This window comes from Lampris incognitus, chromosome 6 (genome assembly GCF_029633865.1).
Source record: "Lampris incognitus isolate fLamInc1 chromosome 6, fLamInc1.hap2, whole genome shotgun sequence".
Lineage (NCBI taxonomy): Eukaryota > Metazoa > Chordata > Actinopteri > Lampriformes > Lampridae > Lampris > Lampris incognitus.
The window spans coordinates 32,177,716-32,199,205 of record NC_079216.1 but is presented as its reverse complement, the minus strand read 5'-3'; the positions used below and the strand labels follow the sequence as shown (position 1 = coordinate 32,199,205).

The following is a 21,490-nucleotide window of genomic DNA, read 5'->3' as shown; positions in this document are numbered from 1 at the left end:
CTTTTAAAGAACATGTATGTTCCAATGGAAACAATAACATTGCTAGATTATAAAACATAGCAACAGCAATACCATATTAGCAATTTGGTAATTAACAGCATAACCAGCTAACAATGAAGACATGCACTTCAAAATTCAAAAATTAACCTGAAGGGTGGGGTAGACTGCCCAGCCCTTCGACTGAGTGTGGGGATTATTCTGCCCCATTGCTCACTCAGTATCTAAACATCATACCGCTTTGGGGATTTTACAACTCTGCCACTGGAGGTGATGGTGAACCCAGAGGGCCTTGCTGGCATGTCCGGCTCCGTGGGAGTGCCCGATGAGGTGGCGACCGGTGGGCTGAGTTGTTCCTGCTGCAAGTCATTGCTGTCTCTGGCTGGTTGGGTTGCAACAGTTGCAGGGGCAGGCACGGATTGCAGGTGCCTGCGGTTCCGTCTGAAGACACCCCCGTCTTCCGTACGCACCGTGTAGGAGCATGGTTCCCCTGAGGGATCACCACGACTGCGGGCATGTTCCACCCCTTTTGCCCGTCTAGTTTGACTCGTACCCTCTCACCTGAGTGCAGTTCGGTTAGGGCACGTGCAGAGTGTCTCCTGTCCAAGAAAAACTTATAAGCCTCTTTTGCCCTGCTGTCATTCTTCTCCACCTCCTTGTGGTCGAAGAGCTGTGGCTGGAGTTTCCTCTCCAGCACAGGCATGTTGGTCCGGATCTGGCAGCCGGTCATGAGCTGCGCGGGGCTCGCACCTGTGGCAGCAATTGGCGTGGCGCGGTAGCACATCAGCGCTAGGTGAGGGTCAGGCTGCCGCAAAATTCTTTTGGCCGTCCCGACGGCCCTTTCAGCAGCTCCATTTGCATGGGGGAAGTGGGGGCTGCAGGTTGTGTGGCGGAAATCATAGTTCCTACAAAACTGCCTAAATTCGGCTGACGTAAACTGTGTGGCATTGTCACTAATGAGTTCCCCAGGGACGCCCCATCGTGTGAACATACCTTTCAGCTGCTCAATCACCTGTAGACTGGAGGTGGTCCGTAGCTGGGCGATCTCAATGTCCCTGGAATAATAATCAACCACCACCAGGTAGTTTTTTCCATCCTGCTCGCAAAGGTCTGCCCCAATCTTGTGCCATGGGCCGGGCGGCAGTGGTGTTGTACGTAGGGGCTCTTTGTACTGTGAGGGCTTATTGATTTGGCAGAATGTGCACTGTGTAACTTTCCAGTAAATGTCCAATCCGATGCTGGGCCACCAGACAGACATCCTGGCTCTTTCACGACACTTTGTAAGGCCTTGGTGCCCTTCGTGAATCCTGTGTAGGATGTCTTCCTGATACGCGGGGGGAATTACAATCCTGTCTTGGTACAGGAGCAGCCCGTCTACCTCGGACAGCGATGCCCTCGCAGCGTGGTAGCCATGCAGATAAAAGGGCACGTGCCTCGGCCAGCCCTCTCTGGTGTACCCGATCACCCTCTGCATTGTGTCGTCCTGACGCGTGGCCTGCTTCAACATGTCCAGCTTCATGCTCGACACCGGTTTGGTTTCGATCACAGCTTCAACATGCGCACGCATATCCCCGTCTGTGTCTGCCCTGCGGCCGTCCTGGAGTGGGTTCCTGGAAAGGGCATCGGCCACCACCAGCTGTGAACCCGGAACATACACTGCTCTGGGGTTAAAACGCATTAGACGAATTAGAAGCTGCTGGCATCTCGGCAGCACTTTGTCCAGATCATATGCATTAATGAGGGGGGCCAGGGGCTTGTGGTCTGTCTGTAAGCTAAACTCAGCTAAGCCTAACAGATAACGGGAAAACCGCTCACAGGCCCACACCCCTGCAAGGCATACCTTCTCTAACTGAGCGTATCTCTTCTCTGCATCTGTCAGAGTTCTGGAGCAGAAGGCAACAGGCTGAACTTTGTCCCCCTGAACCTGCAACAGTGCTGCCCCCAGCCCGTAACTACTAGCGTCCGCGCTCACAATGGTGGGCCTTGCTACATCATAGTATGCCAGGGCAGGAGTGGAAGACAACATTGCTTTTACCTTGGTGAAGGCTTGCTGTTGGGGCTCCCCCCACTGCCACTCTGCATCTTTCTTCAGCAGCTCACTCACTGGGTGTAGCACTGATGACAGTTCGGGTAGAAACCTCCCCAGATAATTTACCATACCCAGCCACTGTCTCACCTGAGGGACATTCTCGGGGCTCTGCATGTCTGAGATGGCCTTCACCTTGCCTGGATCTGGTTTGATGCCGTCTTTGCTGATGATGTGCCCGAAATATTGCAACTCACTCCTGCTGAAGCGGCATTTCTCCCGGTTGAGCTTCAGCCCCGATGTTTTGATTGTGTGCAGTACCGCCTCCAAGTTTCTATCGTGCTCATCCTGGTCCTTGCCGTACACAACTATGTCATCCATGACGATGACCGTGCCCTTGTGGTCTCTCAGCAGAATGCACATTTCCCTCTGGAAGATCTCCGGTGCCGATGTGATGCCGAATGGGAGCCGCTGGAAACAGAACCAGCCTCTGGGAGTAATGAAAGTGGTTAGTTTTACACATCTGGGATCTAGCGGAATTTGCCAGAAGCCAGACGATGCGTCTAGCGTTGTAAAAACCCCTGCCCCTTCTAACTTGGGCATAATGTCCTCCAGCATGGGAAGCATAAACCGCTCGTGCTTAACAGCCTGGTTTAACCGCTTTAGGTCCACACAGATCCGTATCTTGCTGTTCTTTTTGACTATGGGCACCATGGGTGCGCACCACTCTGTGGGCTCGGTCACTTCTGTGATGATCCCCAAGGACTGCATGCGTTGCAGCTCGTCGTCCACCTTTGGCATGAGAGGGAAAGGGACCCTGCGTGGCGTGCTGAGGGCATAAGGCTGTATATTGGGCTTAAGCTCAATCATGACAGGTTCACATTTAAGCAATCCAATGTCCCCGAAAACATCTTCGCTAACCTGATCTGTTCTAAAAACTAGGCCCATTTCACATGCAGCTCTGCGACTCAATAGATTGTTGGCATTTGGCCCTTTTATCACAAAAATCCCAATTTTGTGCATCTTCCCCGTCTCTCCATGCACGCCACAAATTTCCCCGCACACTGCAGTGCTCCCCCTGGGCTTCTCAGGTCGATTGATGTTTTAACCAGCTGTGGCCGTTCAGGCCGTGCAGTCTGTGACATGGTAGTGATGTCCGCCCCCGTATCGATTTTAAAATTAACCAACTTGCCGCAGATCGGTAACTCCACTTGCCACTTTTTCTCAAAATCCATCCCCTCTATGCAACCGAGAAAGTGGGGGCGGTTTTCACTTTCCGCTTCGCCCTCATACGCATCATCCTGGTAAACGACCTCCCTCACGTCTCTGGTTTTGCATACGGCAGCAAAATGTCCCAGCTTGTCGCATTTCCTGCAACGCCTGTTGCGTGCAGGGCATTCCTGCTGCTGCCCGTGCACGCGATTACATCGGGGGCAGGCTGTTTTGGGCCGCTGTGCGTTTCCGTTGCCCTTATTGTAGTGGCTCTGCATTACTGCGGTCGCGGTTGGTATTGGCGCCCTGTGCTTTGCTAACTGCGTTCAGTTCAGCTGTAATTCCTTCCGCATTTTGCTGTTTAACCAGTTCGAACTGACGGGCCATTTGCACCGCTTTTCCTAGCGTGAGCTCATCTTCCATCTGCAACTTCTGTGACACGTCTCGGTCAGCAACTCCGATCACAACTCTATCACGAATATGCACTTCCTTTAATGCCCCGAACTCGCAGTGTTCTGCCAACTCATATAAACTCCTCACAAAGGCCTCGACAGTCTCTCCAGCTCTCTGCGAGCGCTGGTGAAAACATGCACGTTCGTGGATGACATTTCTCCGTGGTACGAAATGCTCGTTGAACTTACTGACCACCCTGTCATAATCGTTAGCGTGAGAAGCCTCTTCGAACGTAAATGAATTAAAAATAGCTTCTGCATCTTTCCCCATTGCGTATATCAAGGAATTGACTTGGATCTCACCGTCCTCCGCATTTAGCTTGGTTGCTAGTGGAAACCGGGAAAACCTCTGAATCCAAATCGGCCATGCCGCCAGTTGCGTGAAATCAAATGCATCGGGAGGATTAAATGTTGCCATTCCTCGTCTCACCGGACCAACTCCGTTCCCGATTATTGAGGTAAGTGGATTCGAAGATCTTCTGACATCATGTCATGTGCATGAACGACAGGCAAGGGAGTCGCGATTGATAACGTGCTTTATTCAGCCATCTGCTTCCAGTCCCCGACCCGGACAATCCCCAGAATGCCCCAGTACAGAACCGCGCTAAAACATATAGTTGCGTGCCCCTCCTCTTGCGTACACAGCTTGCTGGGCACTGTAGTTCTCATCACAGTGACATTCTGAAAAGGTTGACTGATTCGGTGTCATTATTGGGTCGTCAGGAGCAGCATTTGGGGGGCATGATGAGAGTGAAAAGTCCGATAATAAAAGAAACTACAGAGAGACGGTAGAAGTGTTTTCCCGCTATGATGACGTTCTGGCTGCTCATTTGAAATCGTCCACTGTGTTTACTGGGATGTCTAAGACCATACAAAATTATCTGTTTGAAGCCATTACTGCTACCGTTCAGCAGATAAAGGGTGAGATTGCCGCTGCGCCTTTTTTTTAAGTTGCTTCACCAAAAAATTGGTCAGCAGCCGCCACTGCATACGCATACTATGCCGCCGTATGCATACGCGTACTATTCACCTAATGCATGTGGTTGTGTAATTTGTTCTGCTATTGCATCACTGCATTGTCCATCAACACAGTCTCACTACCAACTCGTCACATATGGACGCTTGGTCAGGACCCCTCTTCGTCACTTTGCAACGCTCTAGGTACCCCTTTAGAGTCAACTTTCAACGTGGAGGGTAGTTGTGTTATTTGGTGTCGCCCCATATCCGTCAGCAGACAAGGGACTGAGATCACACACCGAGCACTTTACTTGATTAGCGGATGCATACGGCTCATAGATACAAAAAAAATGATCACATATTCATGAACTAATTTCATCCCCTTCGATTATGCCAACTGCTTTTTTATGGAGGTGCAGAGTCTACATCTTTTTTGTTTTCATTTGTGTGCATTCATTACTAATGTGGTTAACAAGCTAAGCTAACAGCTACAACCGTTAACTCACCTGAATATCAAATGTTCAAAGTCCTAAGTACGACGGAGCAGCTTCTCGGCCAACTGTTGTGGTTCAGGGTTATACCTCGGCTCACGAAAATCAACTGAATCTGTTTTCACTCCAAAAACTCCGACGGACTGAACCACCCCGACGACAAAGAAGAAGAAAAGTGCGACGAGGGAAAGCCGCCCGTCGCGATCTCTGCGTACGGAGGCGGAGCATAGTAAAGCGTCTAGACGCGTCTAGAAACATCTACAAAGCTAGAGGACTTGTCATGTTTTGTTTTGTTTTGTTTTGTTTTGGGAGGGGGGGTTTACACTGTATTGAACATAATTTTATAGCAGAGGTCTGTTAAATAAGAAGTATAACCCGGAACCACGAGAGTTGGCCGGGGAGCTGATACTTCGTACTTAGGGCTTTGAACGTTTGATATTCCGGTGAGTAAACGGTTGTAGCGGTTAGTTCAGCATGTTAACCACATTACCAATGAATGCACACAGTTAAAAAAATAGATGTAGATTCTATACGTCGGTAAAAAAAAGTCGGGATAATCTCGAACAGGATATAATTAGTTCATGAATATGTGATCTACTACTACTACTACTACTTTCGGCTGCTCCTGTTAGGGGTCGCCACAACGGATCATCTTTTTCCATTTGTCACACCAGCCACCTGCATGTCCTCCCTCACCACATCCATAAACCTCCTCTTTGGCCTTCCTCTTCTCCTCTTCCCTGGCAGCTCCATATTCCGCATCCTTCTCCCAATATACCCAGTATCTCTCCTCCACACATGTCCAAGCCATCTCAATCTTGCCTCCCTTGCTTTGTCTCCAAGCTGTCCAACTTGAGCTGTCCCTCTAATATAATCGTTCCTAATCCTGTCCTTCTTCATCACTCCCAGTGAAAATCTTAGCATCTTCAACTCTGCCACCTCCAGCTTCGCCTCCTATCTTTTCGTCAGTGCCACTGTCTCCAAACAATATAACATAGCTGGTCTCACAACCATCTTGTAAACCTTCCCTTTAACTTGCTGGTACCCTTCTGTCGCAAGTCACTCCTGACACTCTTCTCCACCCACTCCACCCTGCCTGCACTCTCTTTGTCACCTCTCCTGCTCTCCCCATTACTTTGGACAGTTGACCCCAAGTACTTAAACTCATATGCCTTCGTCACCTCCACTCCTTGCATCCTGACCATTCCACTGTCCTCCCTCTCATTTCTCATTCATGCATAGGTATTCCGTCTTGTTCCTACTGACTTTCACTCCTCTTCTCTCCAGTGCATACCTCCACCTCTCCAGGCTCTCCTCAACCTGCACCCCACTCTCGCTACAGATCACAATGTCATCTGCGAACATCATCATCCATGGAGACTCCTGCCTGATCTTGTCCGTCAACCTGTCCATCACCATTGCAAACAAGAAAGGGCGCAGAGCCGAATCCTTGATGTAATCCCACCTCCACCTTGAACCCATCTGTCAGTCCAACCTCACACCTCACCATTGTCACACTTCCCTCATACATATCCTGCACCACTCCTAAATACTTCTCTGCAACTCCCGACTTCGGCACCCTGTCGTACGCTTTCTCTAAATCTACAAAGACACAATGTAACTCCTTCTGGCGTTCTCTATACTTCTCAATCAGCATTCTCAAAGCAAACATTGCATCTGTGGTGCTCTTTTGTGGCATGAAACCATACTGCTGCTCGCTAATTGTCACCTCTCCTCTTAACCTAGCTTCTATTATTCTTTCCCATACCTTCATGCTGTGGCTGATCAACTTTATACCTCTGTAGTTGCTACAGTTCTGCATATCGCCCTTGTTCTTGAAAATCAGTACCAGTATGCTTCTTCTCCACTCCTCAGGCATCCTCTCACTTTGCAAGATTGTGTTAAACAATCTAGTTAAAAACTCCACTGCCATCTCTCCTAAACATCTCCATGCCTCCACAGGTATGTCATCAGGACCAACTGCCTTTCCTCTCTTCATCCTCTTCATAGCTGCCCTCATTTCCTTCTTGCTAATCCACTGCACTTCCTGATTCACTATCCCTACATCATCCAACCTTCACTCTCTAATTTTCTTCATTCATCAGCCCCTCAAAGTACTCCCTCCTTCTCAGCACACCCTCCTCGTTTATCAGCACATTTCCATCTCTAGCCTTGATCGCCCTAACTTGTTGCACATCCTTTGCAGTTCGGTCCCTCTGTCTAGCCAATCGGTACAAGTCCTTTTCTCCTTCCTTAGTGTCTATCCTGTCATACAACTCACCATACGCCTTTCCTTTGCCTTTGCCACCTCTCTCTTTGCTTTATGCTGTGTCTCCTTGTACTCCTGTCTACTTTCTTCATCTCTCTGACTCTCCCACTTCTTCTTTGCCAACCTCTTCCTCTGTATAATTTGCAGTACTTCCTCATTCCACCACCAAGTCTCCTTGTCTTCCGTCCTGTCCTGATGACACACCAAGTACCTTCCTAGCTGTCTCCCTCACTATTTCTGCAGTGCTTGCCCAGCCATCCGGCAACTCTTCACTATCACCCAGTGCCTGTCTTAACTCCTGCCTGAGCTCCACACAACAGTCTTCCTTCTTCAACTTCCACCATTTGATCTTCGGCTCTGCCTTCACTCGCTTCCTCTTCTTGGTCTCCAAAATCATCCTACAGACCACCATCCGATGCCGCCTAGCTAAGTTCTCCCCTGTCACCACCTTGCAGTCTCCAATCCCTTTTAGATGGCACCTTCTACATAAGGTAATGAATATTTCATAACTGGGGTTTTTTGTGTGCCTATGAGCCATATGCAGCCGTTTGCCTGCCGGGCGAGACCAATTAACAACTGCCCTCCACATTGAAAGTTGATGCAAAAGGGTTACCCAAGGCTTTGCAAAGTGGCAAAGAGGGGTCCTGACCAAGCGTACATATGTGATGAGTTGGAAGTGAGACTGTGCTGTCCATCCATCCATTTTCCAAGCCACTTATCCTAATTAGGGCTGCAGGATGCTGGAGCCTATCCCAGCAGTCATTCGGTGGAAGGTGGGGAGACACCCCCCTCTAGTATTGTTTTGTAATTATATGTGGAGTGTCTGCTGTTGTCCATGTATGTATTGTGTTGCAGAGTTTTAACATCTATCCATCCATCCATCCATCCATTATCTGAACCATTTATCCTGTCTCAGGCTCGCGGGGAGCCTATTCCAGAAGTCACTGGGCGGCAGACAGGGAGACACCCTGGACAGGCCACCAGACCATCACAGGGCTGACACACACACACACACACACACACATTCATACCTAGGGACAATTTAGGACGGCCAATTCACCTGACTTACATGTGTTTGGACTGTGGGAGGAAATCGGAGGAAACCCACGCAGACACGGGGAGAACATGCAAACTCCACACGGGATGACCCGGGATGACCCACCAAGGTTGGACTACCCCAGGGCTCGAAACCAGGACCTTCTTGCTGTGAGGCGACCGCGCTAACCACTGCACCACCGTGCCACCCTTCAAACCTAGGACCTTCTTGCTGTGAGGCGGCCGCGCTAAGTTTTAACATACTGTAATGAAAACAAATTCCACCGGCTTTGGGCATGTGACTAATAAACAATCTATCTTATCTATCTATATATCTATCTATCTATCTATACATTAGGGCTGAGCTCAAATATTTGGCTATCCAGATATTCATTCTTTGGGTAGGTATTCGGTTTTCACTTTTGGTATTCGGATATTTGTTTTTTGTTTTTTGTTGGGGTTTTTTTGCTAAATTTAGACTATCAGTCCAAGTGAACTGCAAAATTATATTTTGTTGGCACATTCTTGTACTATATTTACACTTTTAAATTGCAATGTTAAAATGTGTAAATATATATCTCAGGTTGTGTGCCTGGCATCCCTCTCACTCAGAGATGTCACGCTTCAGTTCACATTGGCCGTTAAAGAAAGAAGCACAGAAAGAAAGCCAATGTATTTGGTCATTGTACAGTTACAAATAAATTTGTTTTCTGCATTCAACCCATCCTATTGAATAGGGGCAGTGGGCAGCTGCAGCATCCGGGGACCAACTCCAGTTCTTCTTTCCATTGCCTAGGTCAGGGACATAGACAGGAGTATTAACCCTAACATGCATGTCTTTTTGATGGTGGGAGGAAACCAGAGCACCTGGAGGAAACCCACGCAGACGTAGAGAATATGCAAACTCCCCACAGAAGGGACCAGGGACGGCCTGGGGTTTTGACCCAGGACCTTCTTACTGTGAGGCAACAGTGCTAACCACTGGGCCGCAAAATGACAATGGAAGACAAACTGCCAGAAGATCTTACCTGTGCTTTTATTATAAATGTGCTACCTTGTTCTATTTGGGCTATACAAATAAATGGCCAAATTTATTACAGTTTGCTCTTTTATTTGCCGTTCTTTACTGTGTCGGTACTTTGTAAAAAATAATAGTATTTCTGAGTGATTTGTGATTTCTTTGTCAAACAAATTTCAGAGTATTATACTTTCAAGCCTACTGTTATGGCCATCTCATTAAAAGTGTTGTTATAACAGAAACATGGGTGTTTTTTTATCTCTGTTTGACTCTTGTTAGGATCAGGTTTAGACTAATAGCTGATGGTATTTGGAACTGGAGTTGGTCCCCATGTGCTGCACTGCAGCTGCCCGCTGTTACTAGTATATAGGACGGGTTAAATGCAGAGGAAAAAAATCGCGAGTACTGAGAAGTGAAAATAAAGAAATAAATATAAATCTTATAAATGTAAATCTCAAATCTTGAATTTGTTGGAACTAGTATGTTGTTTCTGCACTTCTGTTTCACAGCACTCTGTTGGGCATTGTCTCAGATTCTGAGGCTTTTATTATGAGCATTTATGTAGAGCTATAATTTATCCATGATAAATAAAAAATGTGACAAGCTGTTATTGTGTCACAAGAAGTGCATAGGTAGGACCTCGTTCAATCAAAGCCCTTGGGATTGCAAACATGCATCAAATACACCAAACCTTTTGGAAAAAAAATATTAACAAATAATACAAACAATACTGTAGAACAGAATCCTTAACAATCAATACCTTTAATTAAATCGAAAGACACGTGTTGCACCGCTATGCCGTCCATCTCACACAAGAATGGAGATATGTCTGGCTGAGTCCTCCCCAAGTCATGCCCCCCTCCAGCCGAAGCTCTGAATAGCCACTGTTGATTGTGCCCGAAGCTCCGGAGCCCCCGAAAAAATGGCATTCGGGACAGCCCTACTATCTAGCTAGCTAGCTAGCTAGATATCTATACATGTTAAGTTTTGTTTGTTTTTTCACCTGTTGTATCCAAGAGACCATCTCTCAAAGCAACTTTACCATAAATAGCGAGCTGTTTGGCCATTCAAGGGACCAGATCTACCTAAGGGTACAAATAACGTAACCTCAACCTGTGGGCTACATAGAGTTGGCAAAATATGCACATTTTTTTACTCCCTATTCATGGATCCCATTGCAAACTTCACATTCTTGCTTTGACATAGCTGTCAGTGATATGTTGAGTTCACAAGGTCAGATTGAATGTGCAGCATATCAAACTCGGTCTGCAGACCAAGAAACACTAATATGAAGCCTGAAAAATTATATGTCAAAGATAGATAAAGCCAAATGCCAAAAAGTAATTCATCTGGAATTTGATTACATTTATTGTGTTCATACTCCCTTTCGCATCCCATAGTTGTAATGGGGTGATGGAGAACATATTTTTTTAGGCATCTTTGGTAGTGACCGTAGAGAGAGGAAAGGCAGGGGTGAGAGGGAGAATGACATGCAGCAAAAGGCCCGGGCTAGATTCGGACCCAGCCCGCTGCGGTAAGGACTCAGCCTTGATATATATGGTACACTCTCTACCAGGTAAGCCACCGGGGCACACCTGAAATGGAGAATATCTAACTGAAATGTTTAATTTGAATTGATGTTTCCCCATATATAAAATGCAAACTTGATTTTAAAGATTCCTTCTCAAAATAGCCTATATTTCCGGTTATGATTTGAGTAATACTTCGTGTTAGCTGTGGTTGGCATGTCTCAGTTAAAGAGCCATATTTCTTTTGCTGTTGTTTTTTCTCATTTCCTCTTTTTCCATTTTGAACCGGTTTTCAAAACATAAATACAGTACATGTTTAAGTGTTCAATCCTGGGTACGATGTTAAACTGCAACCGTCGGGAACGTCAGGAACTACCCAGCAGGACTAAAAACAAAACCTGTCAAATGGCAGATGAGTTCCTCTGTGAACCAACGGCCATCCATACCTGGAGAGGAGATGGGGACCACCAAGTATTCCCCCTACTGAAACACAATGATGACTCAACCCTGTTGAGGCATCAGCTGTGCTCCTACGACCTCCATATGTTACGGAAATGAGGATGATGACCCATCTGAAAGTGTTGCTATCTGCTGTGTATGACACTGAAGAAAAAAAGTACATAATGCACCATACGACCTAGATTCGGTAGTTCATCAATCTCCCTTAAGCCAAACAAGGTCAACTCGCTCACTTAAAGTATCTATTTGAAGTGCATGCTTAGCATGCATTCATCTGAAAGAACCATGTATTGCCTGAGGGATAGCAGGTTTGTGTGAGAGACCTTTGACAGTTACCAAATGTGACTGAATATTGTAACAAGAAAATACCTGACATTCGAGATGGAAAACAAATATATGAAAGATGGTTAATCCTGAGTGTAATTTGAGTTTTAGCTTCTTTTTTTTTCAGCTCAGTTTAAAAACTCGATGATGCTGCTGTCAGGATAGCAAAATTAGAAATCTTTTGAATTTCAATTTAATCAGATTAATAGTTGTACTTTACCGTAACCTTTTAAGAACAATAGGTTGCAAATGCCTTAACTCACCGAGTTATGGCTTCTGCAAGACAGGGTGCAAAACAGAAAGCCAATCAAAAATGCCCGAGGTCAACTGCATGGCGCATTTTTCCACACCTATCATGAATATTTGTGGTAGCTGCGTAAGAGAATAGATGGAATGGTGACAAGGAGGAAAGGTTTCACTGCTTGCCTATTTTGTTCACTGCTGGCCTACTTCCAGCATTTTATATGGTGGTGCCAAAAAAAGGTTCAGAGTTCCAAAATTGTTTGTTGCCATCGTGTCTAATCCTGCGCACCTGTGAGTAACTTTCCTTCCACAGGTGTGCGATTGAGTGTAATCGGTACGCCACTATGAAAATGGCCACTAGGGGCACTTCACGTGTAAAATGAAAGGGGTCAATGAACAAATTTCACAAAATCACAAACCATAGCAATTTTAGGGAATGATCTCTCTGTATTTTCTTATTTATATAAAAACAGTGTCCATACCAGATGGAAATTTATCAAATTCAAATTATATATAACTTATAAAAACTGATCCAGTGAGGCAAGTAAATTCTTTATGAGACAGTACAAGCCTGTTTATACGTCTCATAAAGAATTTGCTTGACTCACTGGATTATTTTGCTCCTTATTTGTTGTGCACGTTCCCTACTATTGAGTATTTCTTTTAACAAAGTCAATTATAAAAACTGCGCTTTTTCTATTTTTCTATGAATTGCGTCATGATGTCACACACATACGTGTTGAAACATTTGTTTTGACTATATTAAACCAACACGACAGTCAGTGTCATTTAGGCTTGCAGCTACGGTAGCCAGCTTCTAAAAAAAATTGTATATGGCAGAGACTTGAGTGGCCTCATTGAGCAAAAGAGTGCAAGGGTTTTTGGACATAGCGCCTACCAGAAGTTAAAAAAAAGAAGAAGAAGAAGATTCGTGATTGTAGAGTCATATAAGTACATTTTTAGCCATTTCTCAGCCCTGTATCGTCCATTAATTTTAGATGCTGTTTACCTTTACTAGTGGTAGAGGAGCAGTTTATAATCACCAGCTACCCCTCTTGCCATGAAACAAATAGTGCTAACTATGAAGCTACAATGCTGTCCCAGTGTTAATTCAGCATAGTAAACTTTGAGTAAATCAATGTCATGTTACAGTAGTCTATTGTCAACAAGGAAAAATTTGATAATTATTTATCTAAACTCTTACACATCATACAGAGCGAGGCATGCAAGACTGAGCCTCAAATGTACACCAACTGGACCCATGTAGCTCATAACATTAAAACTAATTCAAAATTCCCTGTGTAACTGGATACAGTATGACATTTGAACTAGAGAGATGGAATGGCTCTGAAATTAATTGAATTACACATACAATGTTGATACTCCTGTGCAGTGGATGCGGAACTATCAACCTAACGACATAGATAGGTAAGTAAATATGTTGAGTACCTCACGCATTCGGGACATCCACACCTCATCGGGGTTTTCCTTTGGCAAGACACCAGTGTCATTCTGGAGTTGCACAGACACCATGACAGGTGTCACTTGTGCTGGGCACTGCCACTTTGGAAGAGCAAGGATGGCCAGGGTCGGCGTGATGAAGCTGAAGGTCCCCCCCTGGAGAATTGGTAACCTACAGATCATTAAGTTGAATAGGTCAGAGGTCACAGCAATGAAATTATGTCCAGTCTCTGGTGACTGGAACAAATAGAGAAATACCAATCTGCTCTGTCTGTATTCAAGTCTTCGAGTTTATTTAATTGAATAGCCCCAAATCACAATTGTAATCTCAGAAATCATTACATTCCCACAACAAAAACAGGTAGTTACACTAGCTGACAATAAAGGGCACTGGCTATCCATGGAACTTTGTCTCAAATGAGGAAATCTCTAAAAAAGAAAAACATCTTTAAAAAAAAGGAGAGTATCAGAGGAGGAATTCAAAGATACTTGGGCTTGCAATAGGTGTTGAGTTGGCAAGGAAGAAAATGCGTTAATATATTTACGAATGAATTAATAAAAGCACTAAATGACGGCACCTAGTAATAACAAAGCAAGACAAAAACAGGAATGTGAATGCTAGGACAGCACAACAAGCAGAAGCACGTCAAGCATCTCCCCATTAACACAGAGCATTAGCAAGTTTAAAGAGGTGGTTCATGTTTTGAAGAATATTTTTGCTTTTTTAGAAGGATTCTTTTCTTTCCAGTTAAAAGCACTTTGTATCAGAATCTTTTTTCTACAACTTGGGATATTTTAGACTTGAGTTGTATATATTTGTTAATACTACCATAAGTCAATACATAGGAAAACCAGTTGTATAAAGAAAATCAATATTAAGGCTTTCCATGTAATTGATTATGTTTATTTATAAAACGGTTAGGGAACTCTTTGGAAAGGTATTAAACATGGCTTTTCTGCAGACATGGCTCTGTAGCCCATTTACAACATAACATTCACAACAATTATTTAAAAAATGACATATAGAAGTAACAAGGCTAGGTTAAATCCTAGTATATGGCTGGACCGTGACCAATTTATGATCCACATATTTGATTTTGCAAAGGTTTTATGCCGGGTGCCCTTCCTGACTCATTTATCTGGGTTTGGGACCAGCACTAAGAATGCACTGGCTGGAATGCATCCAAGTGCTTGGGGATGAAATCTGTATGTGTATGAGTGTAAGAGCTGTTCATATCGAAGTCATAGAAATACTCGATACGTTCAGCTTCATCAACGCGCTAAGGCGCTTTCTTGCTCTGCGCAGGCCAGTCAAACATATTCATTCGGACTGTGACACTAACTTCATTGGTGCCTGTAAAGACTTGAAGATACCTTCAAACACTGACAGTAAAACTGTAAAGACTTACTGTCAGACCAAGGTTGCACTTGGACCTTTAATCCTCTGCATGCTTTCCATTGCAATGGAACATGGGAAAGAATGATTGGCCTTGCAAGGAGAATTCTGGACTCCATGTTTCTCCAGCTGAAAGACAAACTTACCCATGAAGTGTTGGTGACCTTCATGATAAAGGGAGCTGCCATTATCAATTCCAGACCTCTTGTTCCTGTGACAGCTGACCCCGATGATTCATTTATACTCACACCAGCTGCTCCTGTCATGTAAAAGGTTAATATTGTTCCTGCTCCTGCAAGCAAATTTGGAGTTTCAGACCTCTATAAGTGCCAGTGACAGCAAGTTCAGCACTTGTCCAAATCCTTCTGGGACAGATGGTGGAAGAAAGCCCTCCCAAAGCTACAGGCACGCAAAAGTGGCAGTCCATTCATCCAAATGTCAAGCCAGGAAGTGTTGTTCTCATCAAAAGCAGCCAAGTACCAAGAAATGAATGGCCGCTTGGACTGGTAACACAGACCTTCCCTAGCAAAGATGGGATGGTGCAGCAGGTCGAAGTGAAGGTCATTAAACCAGGAGGGAATACATCCTTTCTTGTGCCTGTTACAGAGATAGTGATGCCTAATACCCTTTTCCCACTGGCCAAAAAACCCGCCTTTTTACATTGACCAAAGGCAGACATTAGCGGGTTTTTTGCAGGTTTTTTGGCCAGGGGGAAAGGGTATAAGTAGATGAAGTGTCATGGTTGTTCTGTGACGTGTAATCACGCCAGGCGGTGAATGTTTCATTACAATTAAGTTTCTATGTTAAGTCAAGTCAAGTCAATTTTATTTGTATAGCCCAATATCACAAATTACAAATTTGCCTCAGTAGGCTTTACAGCAACACAACATCCTGTCCTTAGACCCTCTCATCGGATAAGCAACAACTCCCTAAAAAAAAAAAAAAAAACCTTTAACAGGGAGAAAAAAATAGGAAGAAACCTCAGGTAGAGCAACAGAGGAGGGATTTCTTTCCCAAGATGGACAACTTGCAATGGGTTTTGTGTTTACACAATTTACACAATACAACGTTGAAAGAGGATAAACAGAATTATAATGGACTTATAAAATTTATGCAGAATATGATGTGCAGGATGCCAAGCAGTGTCCAGATGCCACCAGGACAGCCCAGGACCCAAGCCATGTGACCAGCATCACCATGATGCTGGTCACATGGGACGCTGCTTGGCATTCCCCTCATCACATTTTCTTTATATATATATATATATATATATATATATATATATATATATATATATATATATATATATATATATATATAAAATATATATATATATATATATAAAGAAAATGTGATGAGGGGAATGCCAAGCAGCGTCCAAGTGGCGACCACCATCACCACAGAGATCTGGGAGGAGGACAGACTGCACGTGCACACAAGGGAAACTCACATGACACCATTCACACACAGAAAAAGAGAAAGGAGAAGACATCCTTCAGAGAGAGAGAAAAGACATGTAAGAGAAGAGAACAGTTTGCAATAGTCATTAGTCATAATCAATTAAGTCATCAATTAGTCATAATCTATACGCTATAATCACGTCGGCAGAACAGTGTTTGGTAAATTCATTGAGACAGAAACCGACCCGCCATGCAGTACAGGTTGTGAAGCACTCAACGTAAAGGCAACTAATTGTAAGCTAAGGCAAAAAGATGAGTTTTAAGTTTGGATTTAAAGAACTCAACAGAGTCTGATTGTCTGATGGCAGCAGGTCATCAGACAATATCGGGTCCCGATAGGAAAAGGCCCTGCCACCAGCTGACTTCTTTTTAACTTTGGGTACACACAGGAGCCCTTTATTTTGAGAACGAAGAGCTCGAGATGGCATGTAAGGGATAAGGAGATCAGACAGGTAGGATGGGGCAAGCCCATTTAGGATTTTATAAGTCAGCAGAAGCACTTTGTATTCTGCTCTAACATGGATAGGAAGCCAATGAAGGGAGGCAAGAATTGGTGTAATATGGTCAAACTTCCAAGATTTAGTTAGTATGTTAGAAGTCTTGTTTCTGTTTTCCAAAGTAAATCTTTGTTTCTGTATTTCGTTGTGGTCATTTTAAGAATCACAGGATGTCAGTAACATGATGTTATGTCATATGACCAGTAATCAGGAAGAATGTAAACTCAACACGGAGAGCTGTTGTTTATTGTATCAGAGCTAATCCAGTGCAATCTACATACATCTTATTCCTTTGGTAGCATTATGGGTATCTACTGATTGTTTTCATCATTATCTATGATCGCAGATAATTATTTTTGGGATAATGTTACATTCTGTGAAGGTGGATGCTAGAAATTTACTGAGTTACTATTGCTAATGACTACACTGTTCCAAGGCCATTGGAAGTTGATATAAGAATAATTACAAATAAATAAATGAACAGACAGAGTAGATGTTAAAATACCCATCCATCCACCAATTATCTAAACCGCTTATCCTAACCCTGGACAGGGCACCAGTCCATCACAGGGCCGACACACACACACACATTCACACAAAGGGACAATTTTTTTAGTATGGCGGACTCACCTGACCTATGTGTCTTTGGACTGTGGGAGGAAAGTGGAGCACCCGGATGAAACCCACACAGACACGAGGAGAACACGCAAACGCCACACAGAGGATGACCCCGGGACGACCCCCAAGGTTGGACTACGCTGGGGCTCGAACCAAGGACCTTCTTGCTGTGAGGCAACCACGCTAACCACTGTGCCACCGTGCCGCCATGTGATTCCATAAATCACATTTGAAATTAAATATACAAATACATACAACCTGTAACAGTAAATAATGGGGGGTGCACTGGGGATGCCCCAGGGAAAAAAAGAAGGCCATAGAGGAGATTTATGGATGTGATGAGGGAGGACATGCAGGTGGCTGACGTGACAGAGGAAGATGCAGAGGGCAGGAAGCGATGGAAATGGATGATCCGCTGTGGCGACCCCTAATGGGAGCAGCTAAAAGAAGAAAAAGGAGAAGAAGAAATGGCTGGACTGCGACTACGTCTAGAAAGCGGCCGTTTTTGCGCAAGTACATTTAAAAAGCGGCTGTTTTGACATCGGTTCTGGGAACAGTGGCTGTGATGGACAGCAGTTTTCAAACCCTGATCATTTATACAGTTAAATAGCGACAATTGTTATATGAAATAATTACCTGACAACAATCACTGCTGCCATGATGACTGGAAAGTCCGGGCCTGACACCCCTTATAAATGTGTTTCAGTTACCACCAACTCTCTGAAAATGCCCATAATTTTCACTCTCTGTTTATGGATTGGACTTTTTTCTTTTTTTTCTTTTTGTTTTTGCAACGAGGCACTTCAGTAGTATCCACGAGCAGCAATATATTATGTTTGTTAGCGTGCGAACCGTTGCACTTGATTCATGGCCAACAGGGAAACTCCCACTCCCATGTTTACCAGCGACGTTGTTGGTCAGCTGACCAATGATTAAACTCAACCACTCACTGCTCAGGATTGGGGGATAATTGCAACTATTGCAACTATTCGCAAAAGTTGCAGCAATCCCCCAATCCTCTGTGAATAGTACACATGGCCGTTGTACCTCTAGTTAATGGTGACGGCAATTTGCGTATGAAACCGATTGTTGTTTTCGGTCATTATGCAACTGTGCTGTTTATAAGGGTGGGGATACCTGCAGTCAGTTCAGACTGACGAAGTCACTTCGATGAGTGATGAAACACTTTCTCCACTAAGCTTTGTGTCTCGATGAACTGATTCAACTTTCTGAGATCTCCTTACCTGGATTACAGAGTATTTTTTGTGTTAAATGTGTCTGTCTGCATCCCTTTTCATGTGTTTGTCTGTGTGCACACTCATTCTTACTTTCACGGTATCTGTGCATTTGTAGCAACAGATGATGCACAATTTGGCATGAATTCCAAGGATTTCAATCAGTTTTTATCAATTGTTTGTGCCAGCGGTTTATTGACTAACCTACATTAGAAATGTAGTAACTAATGATGCATAGTCGGATATGAACTGGTGGATGTTAATAGTGTTTTGACTGAAGGTAATTAGAGCTACATTGACATGTGTGGTGTTAACTGAAGGTCAAGACTGGAGTATTTAGGAGGAGGAGTTAGGAAGCGACTAAGTAATGGTGTAGATTGCATATCGGCCTTTCAATTACCTGGTACCAACAGCAGTCTGCAGGAGGGTGCATAACCCCGACACAAAAAATATGGTGGAGATGAGCTGGCTCTTTGCAGCATTATTGTCCCCAATACAGAGGGGCTCAGCCAGAATCAGGGGGACTGCAATGATACCACCAAACGCAAGGATGTAGTGCTGTGGAGGCAATTGGAAATAGGAAAAAAAAAGATAATCCCACAAGACTAAGCAACTTCTGTTATTTCTGTTTCATTGACTTAACTATCGGCTGACTTGTTGAAACCCTCTACAAATATTAGACTGTGAATGAGCTAAAAAAAAAGAAGAAAAGATTATCCCCATCACAAGTTCATTTTCGTCATAATTAGTTGCCTGTAAGTGAAGATGCTTGAGAGTAAAAATTGAGCCTCTGGGGCATCCGGCAAGGCTGGATTATGGACCGCGCATGCCGGGCGAGTGCCGGGCCCCGGACCACGAGGGGCCCCAAAAGGTCAGGGGCAATGCTGTGTGCGGCTATTCCTATCTCTGTTTGTTTTGTGATTCATAATTGTGTTGTGCTAGTCACCATCCGAATCCCATGCAGATTGGCATAGCGTCGACTACCAATGTTGGGTGTTTGCATTAGTTTTACATTTAACAATGTTTAGTATTGTTTGCGTAGCCTATCTGACGGGGCGGAGGGGGGGAGGCAATGGATGTGCACGCCCCGGGGCCCCCTGGTGGGTTAATCCGGCCATGACATCCGGGTAGCGTGGCGGTCTATTCTGGTGCCTTCCACCACAGGGACCACTACTTCAAATCCCCGTGTTACCTCCGGCTTGGTCAGGTGTTCCTACAGACACAATTGGCCGTGTCTGCGGGTGGGAAACCAGATGTGGGTATGTGTCCTGGTCGCTGCACTAGCGCCTCCTCTGGTTGGTCAAGGCGCCTGTTCAGGGGGGAGGGGGAGCTGGGGGGGGGGATAGCAGGATCCTCCCATGCGTTACGTCCCCCTGGTGAAACTCCTCACTGTCAGGTGAAAAGAAGCAGCTGACGACTCCACATGTATCGGTGGAGGCATGTGGTAGTCTGCAGCCCTCCCCGGATCGGCAGAGGGGGTGGAGCAGTGACCGAGACAGTTCTGAAGAGTGGGGTAATTAGACGGGTACAAGTGGGGAGAAAAGGGGGGTTAAAATCCCCCCCCCAAAAAAGACAGACTGGATTGAAGTCAAAATGTAACTGAAACAAAAGAGTTAAAGGGCTAAATAATAATAATAATAATAATAATAATAATAATAATAATAATAATAATAACTTGAAAAAACAATTGGCTGTTTTTCTTCTTTAATGTTTTCATCCAGCGTGCCAAAACATGCTTTTAGTGACAGCTGAACAAGCAGCAGACAATCTACAGGGCGTCAAGGGCAGGTCTGTCTACAAAAGTCAGCCATATTTCAACCTACATATTAATACGGCTTGGGTGGATGCATCAAACTAATTATAGAATTCATCCAGAGAAAAATATTTTTGAACACATGCTATTTTTTTTATTATTATCTTGGATCGGCATTCAAATCATGAAAATGCATGGAAGAGTAAACTACTGCTCTTTCAGTATAAGAAACGTAGATACACACAGTAGTTATGTAGTTGTATGTTTTCCTACTAGTGTGTGACTACTATGGAGCAATACTTTTTATGTGTGGGTGTGTTCCTGTTTTTTTGGAACTGACGCGTCTTGCTTTTGCCCTTTGTGAAAAACACTCCCTAATTTCCTTATTTTGTTGCCAACTTTGATATTCTTCAGTGTGTACACACTCTTAGATGCTGTTGGTGTGATTTTATGACCTGCATGTTGACTTTTCCACCCCAGTTCAATACTTTACATATGTACATTTGGTTAACAAACAAACAAAACAACAACACTTGCAACTAAATTTTATTTTATTAAGCCAACAATTATTGTTGAAAAATTAGGTGTTGAGGAGTGGGTGGCAGTGTGGTCCTTCAGTTAAGAGAGACCAACCTAAACCACATAAACATCACAGGTTTGATCCCTGCCATGTGTCCCGTCAAATTTTCCTTCTATTTGGTTCTTTTAACTGCTGTCATTTATTTATTTTTAGTGTTATTTGAAAGATTAACATGTGACTATGCTCCAAGTTATCCACATGTTTGCACAGCCACAGTTCAGTGCTCACGTGCACACAGGTACTTATGCTTCACTTGACAACTGCATAGCTCCCGCCTTGCACCGCCTCTTACAGAGAAACAACTTTTAATAGTAACCTTTCACGAATGGAGTGGTAAAAAAGGTTGTTTTTTTTATTATTGTTTATTCACAAAGGGCTGCTAAACACACACACATACACATACACACACACACACACACACACACACACACACACACACACACACACACACACACACACATTAAAAGCTCTTTATTTT

At 44.3% G+C, this 21,490-nt stretch overlaps 1 protein-coding gene across 1 annotated transcript in view; it reads right to left on the bottom strand.

The window, feature by feature from the left end:
- The window catches only part of si:dkey-106n21.1 (solute carrier family 23 member 1), a 149,969-nt gene that overhangs the window by 119,208 nt on the left and 9,271 nt on the right, over positions 1-21,490 (bottom strand). The window contains exons 4-5 of the mRNA XM_056282382.1: positions 19,080-19,237; positions 13,462-13,645 (exon numbers count right to left, since the gene is read on the bottom strand). Coding sequence (XP_056138357.1) covers positions 13,462-13,645; positions 19,080-19,237 — 342 coding nt within the window. The remainder of the gene's footprint in view (positions 1-13,461; positions 13,646-19,079; positions 19,238-21,490) is intronic.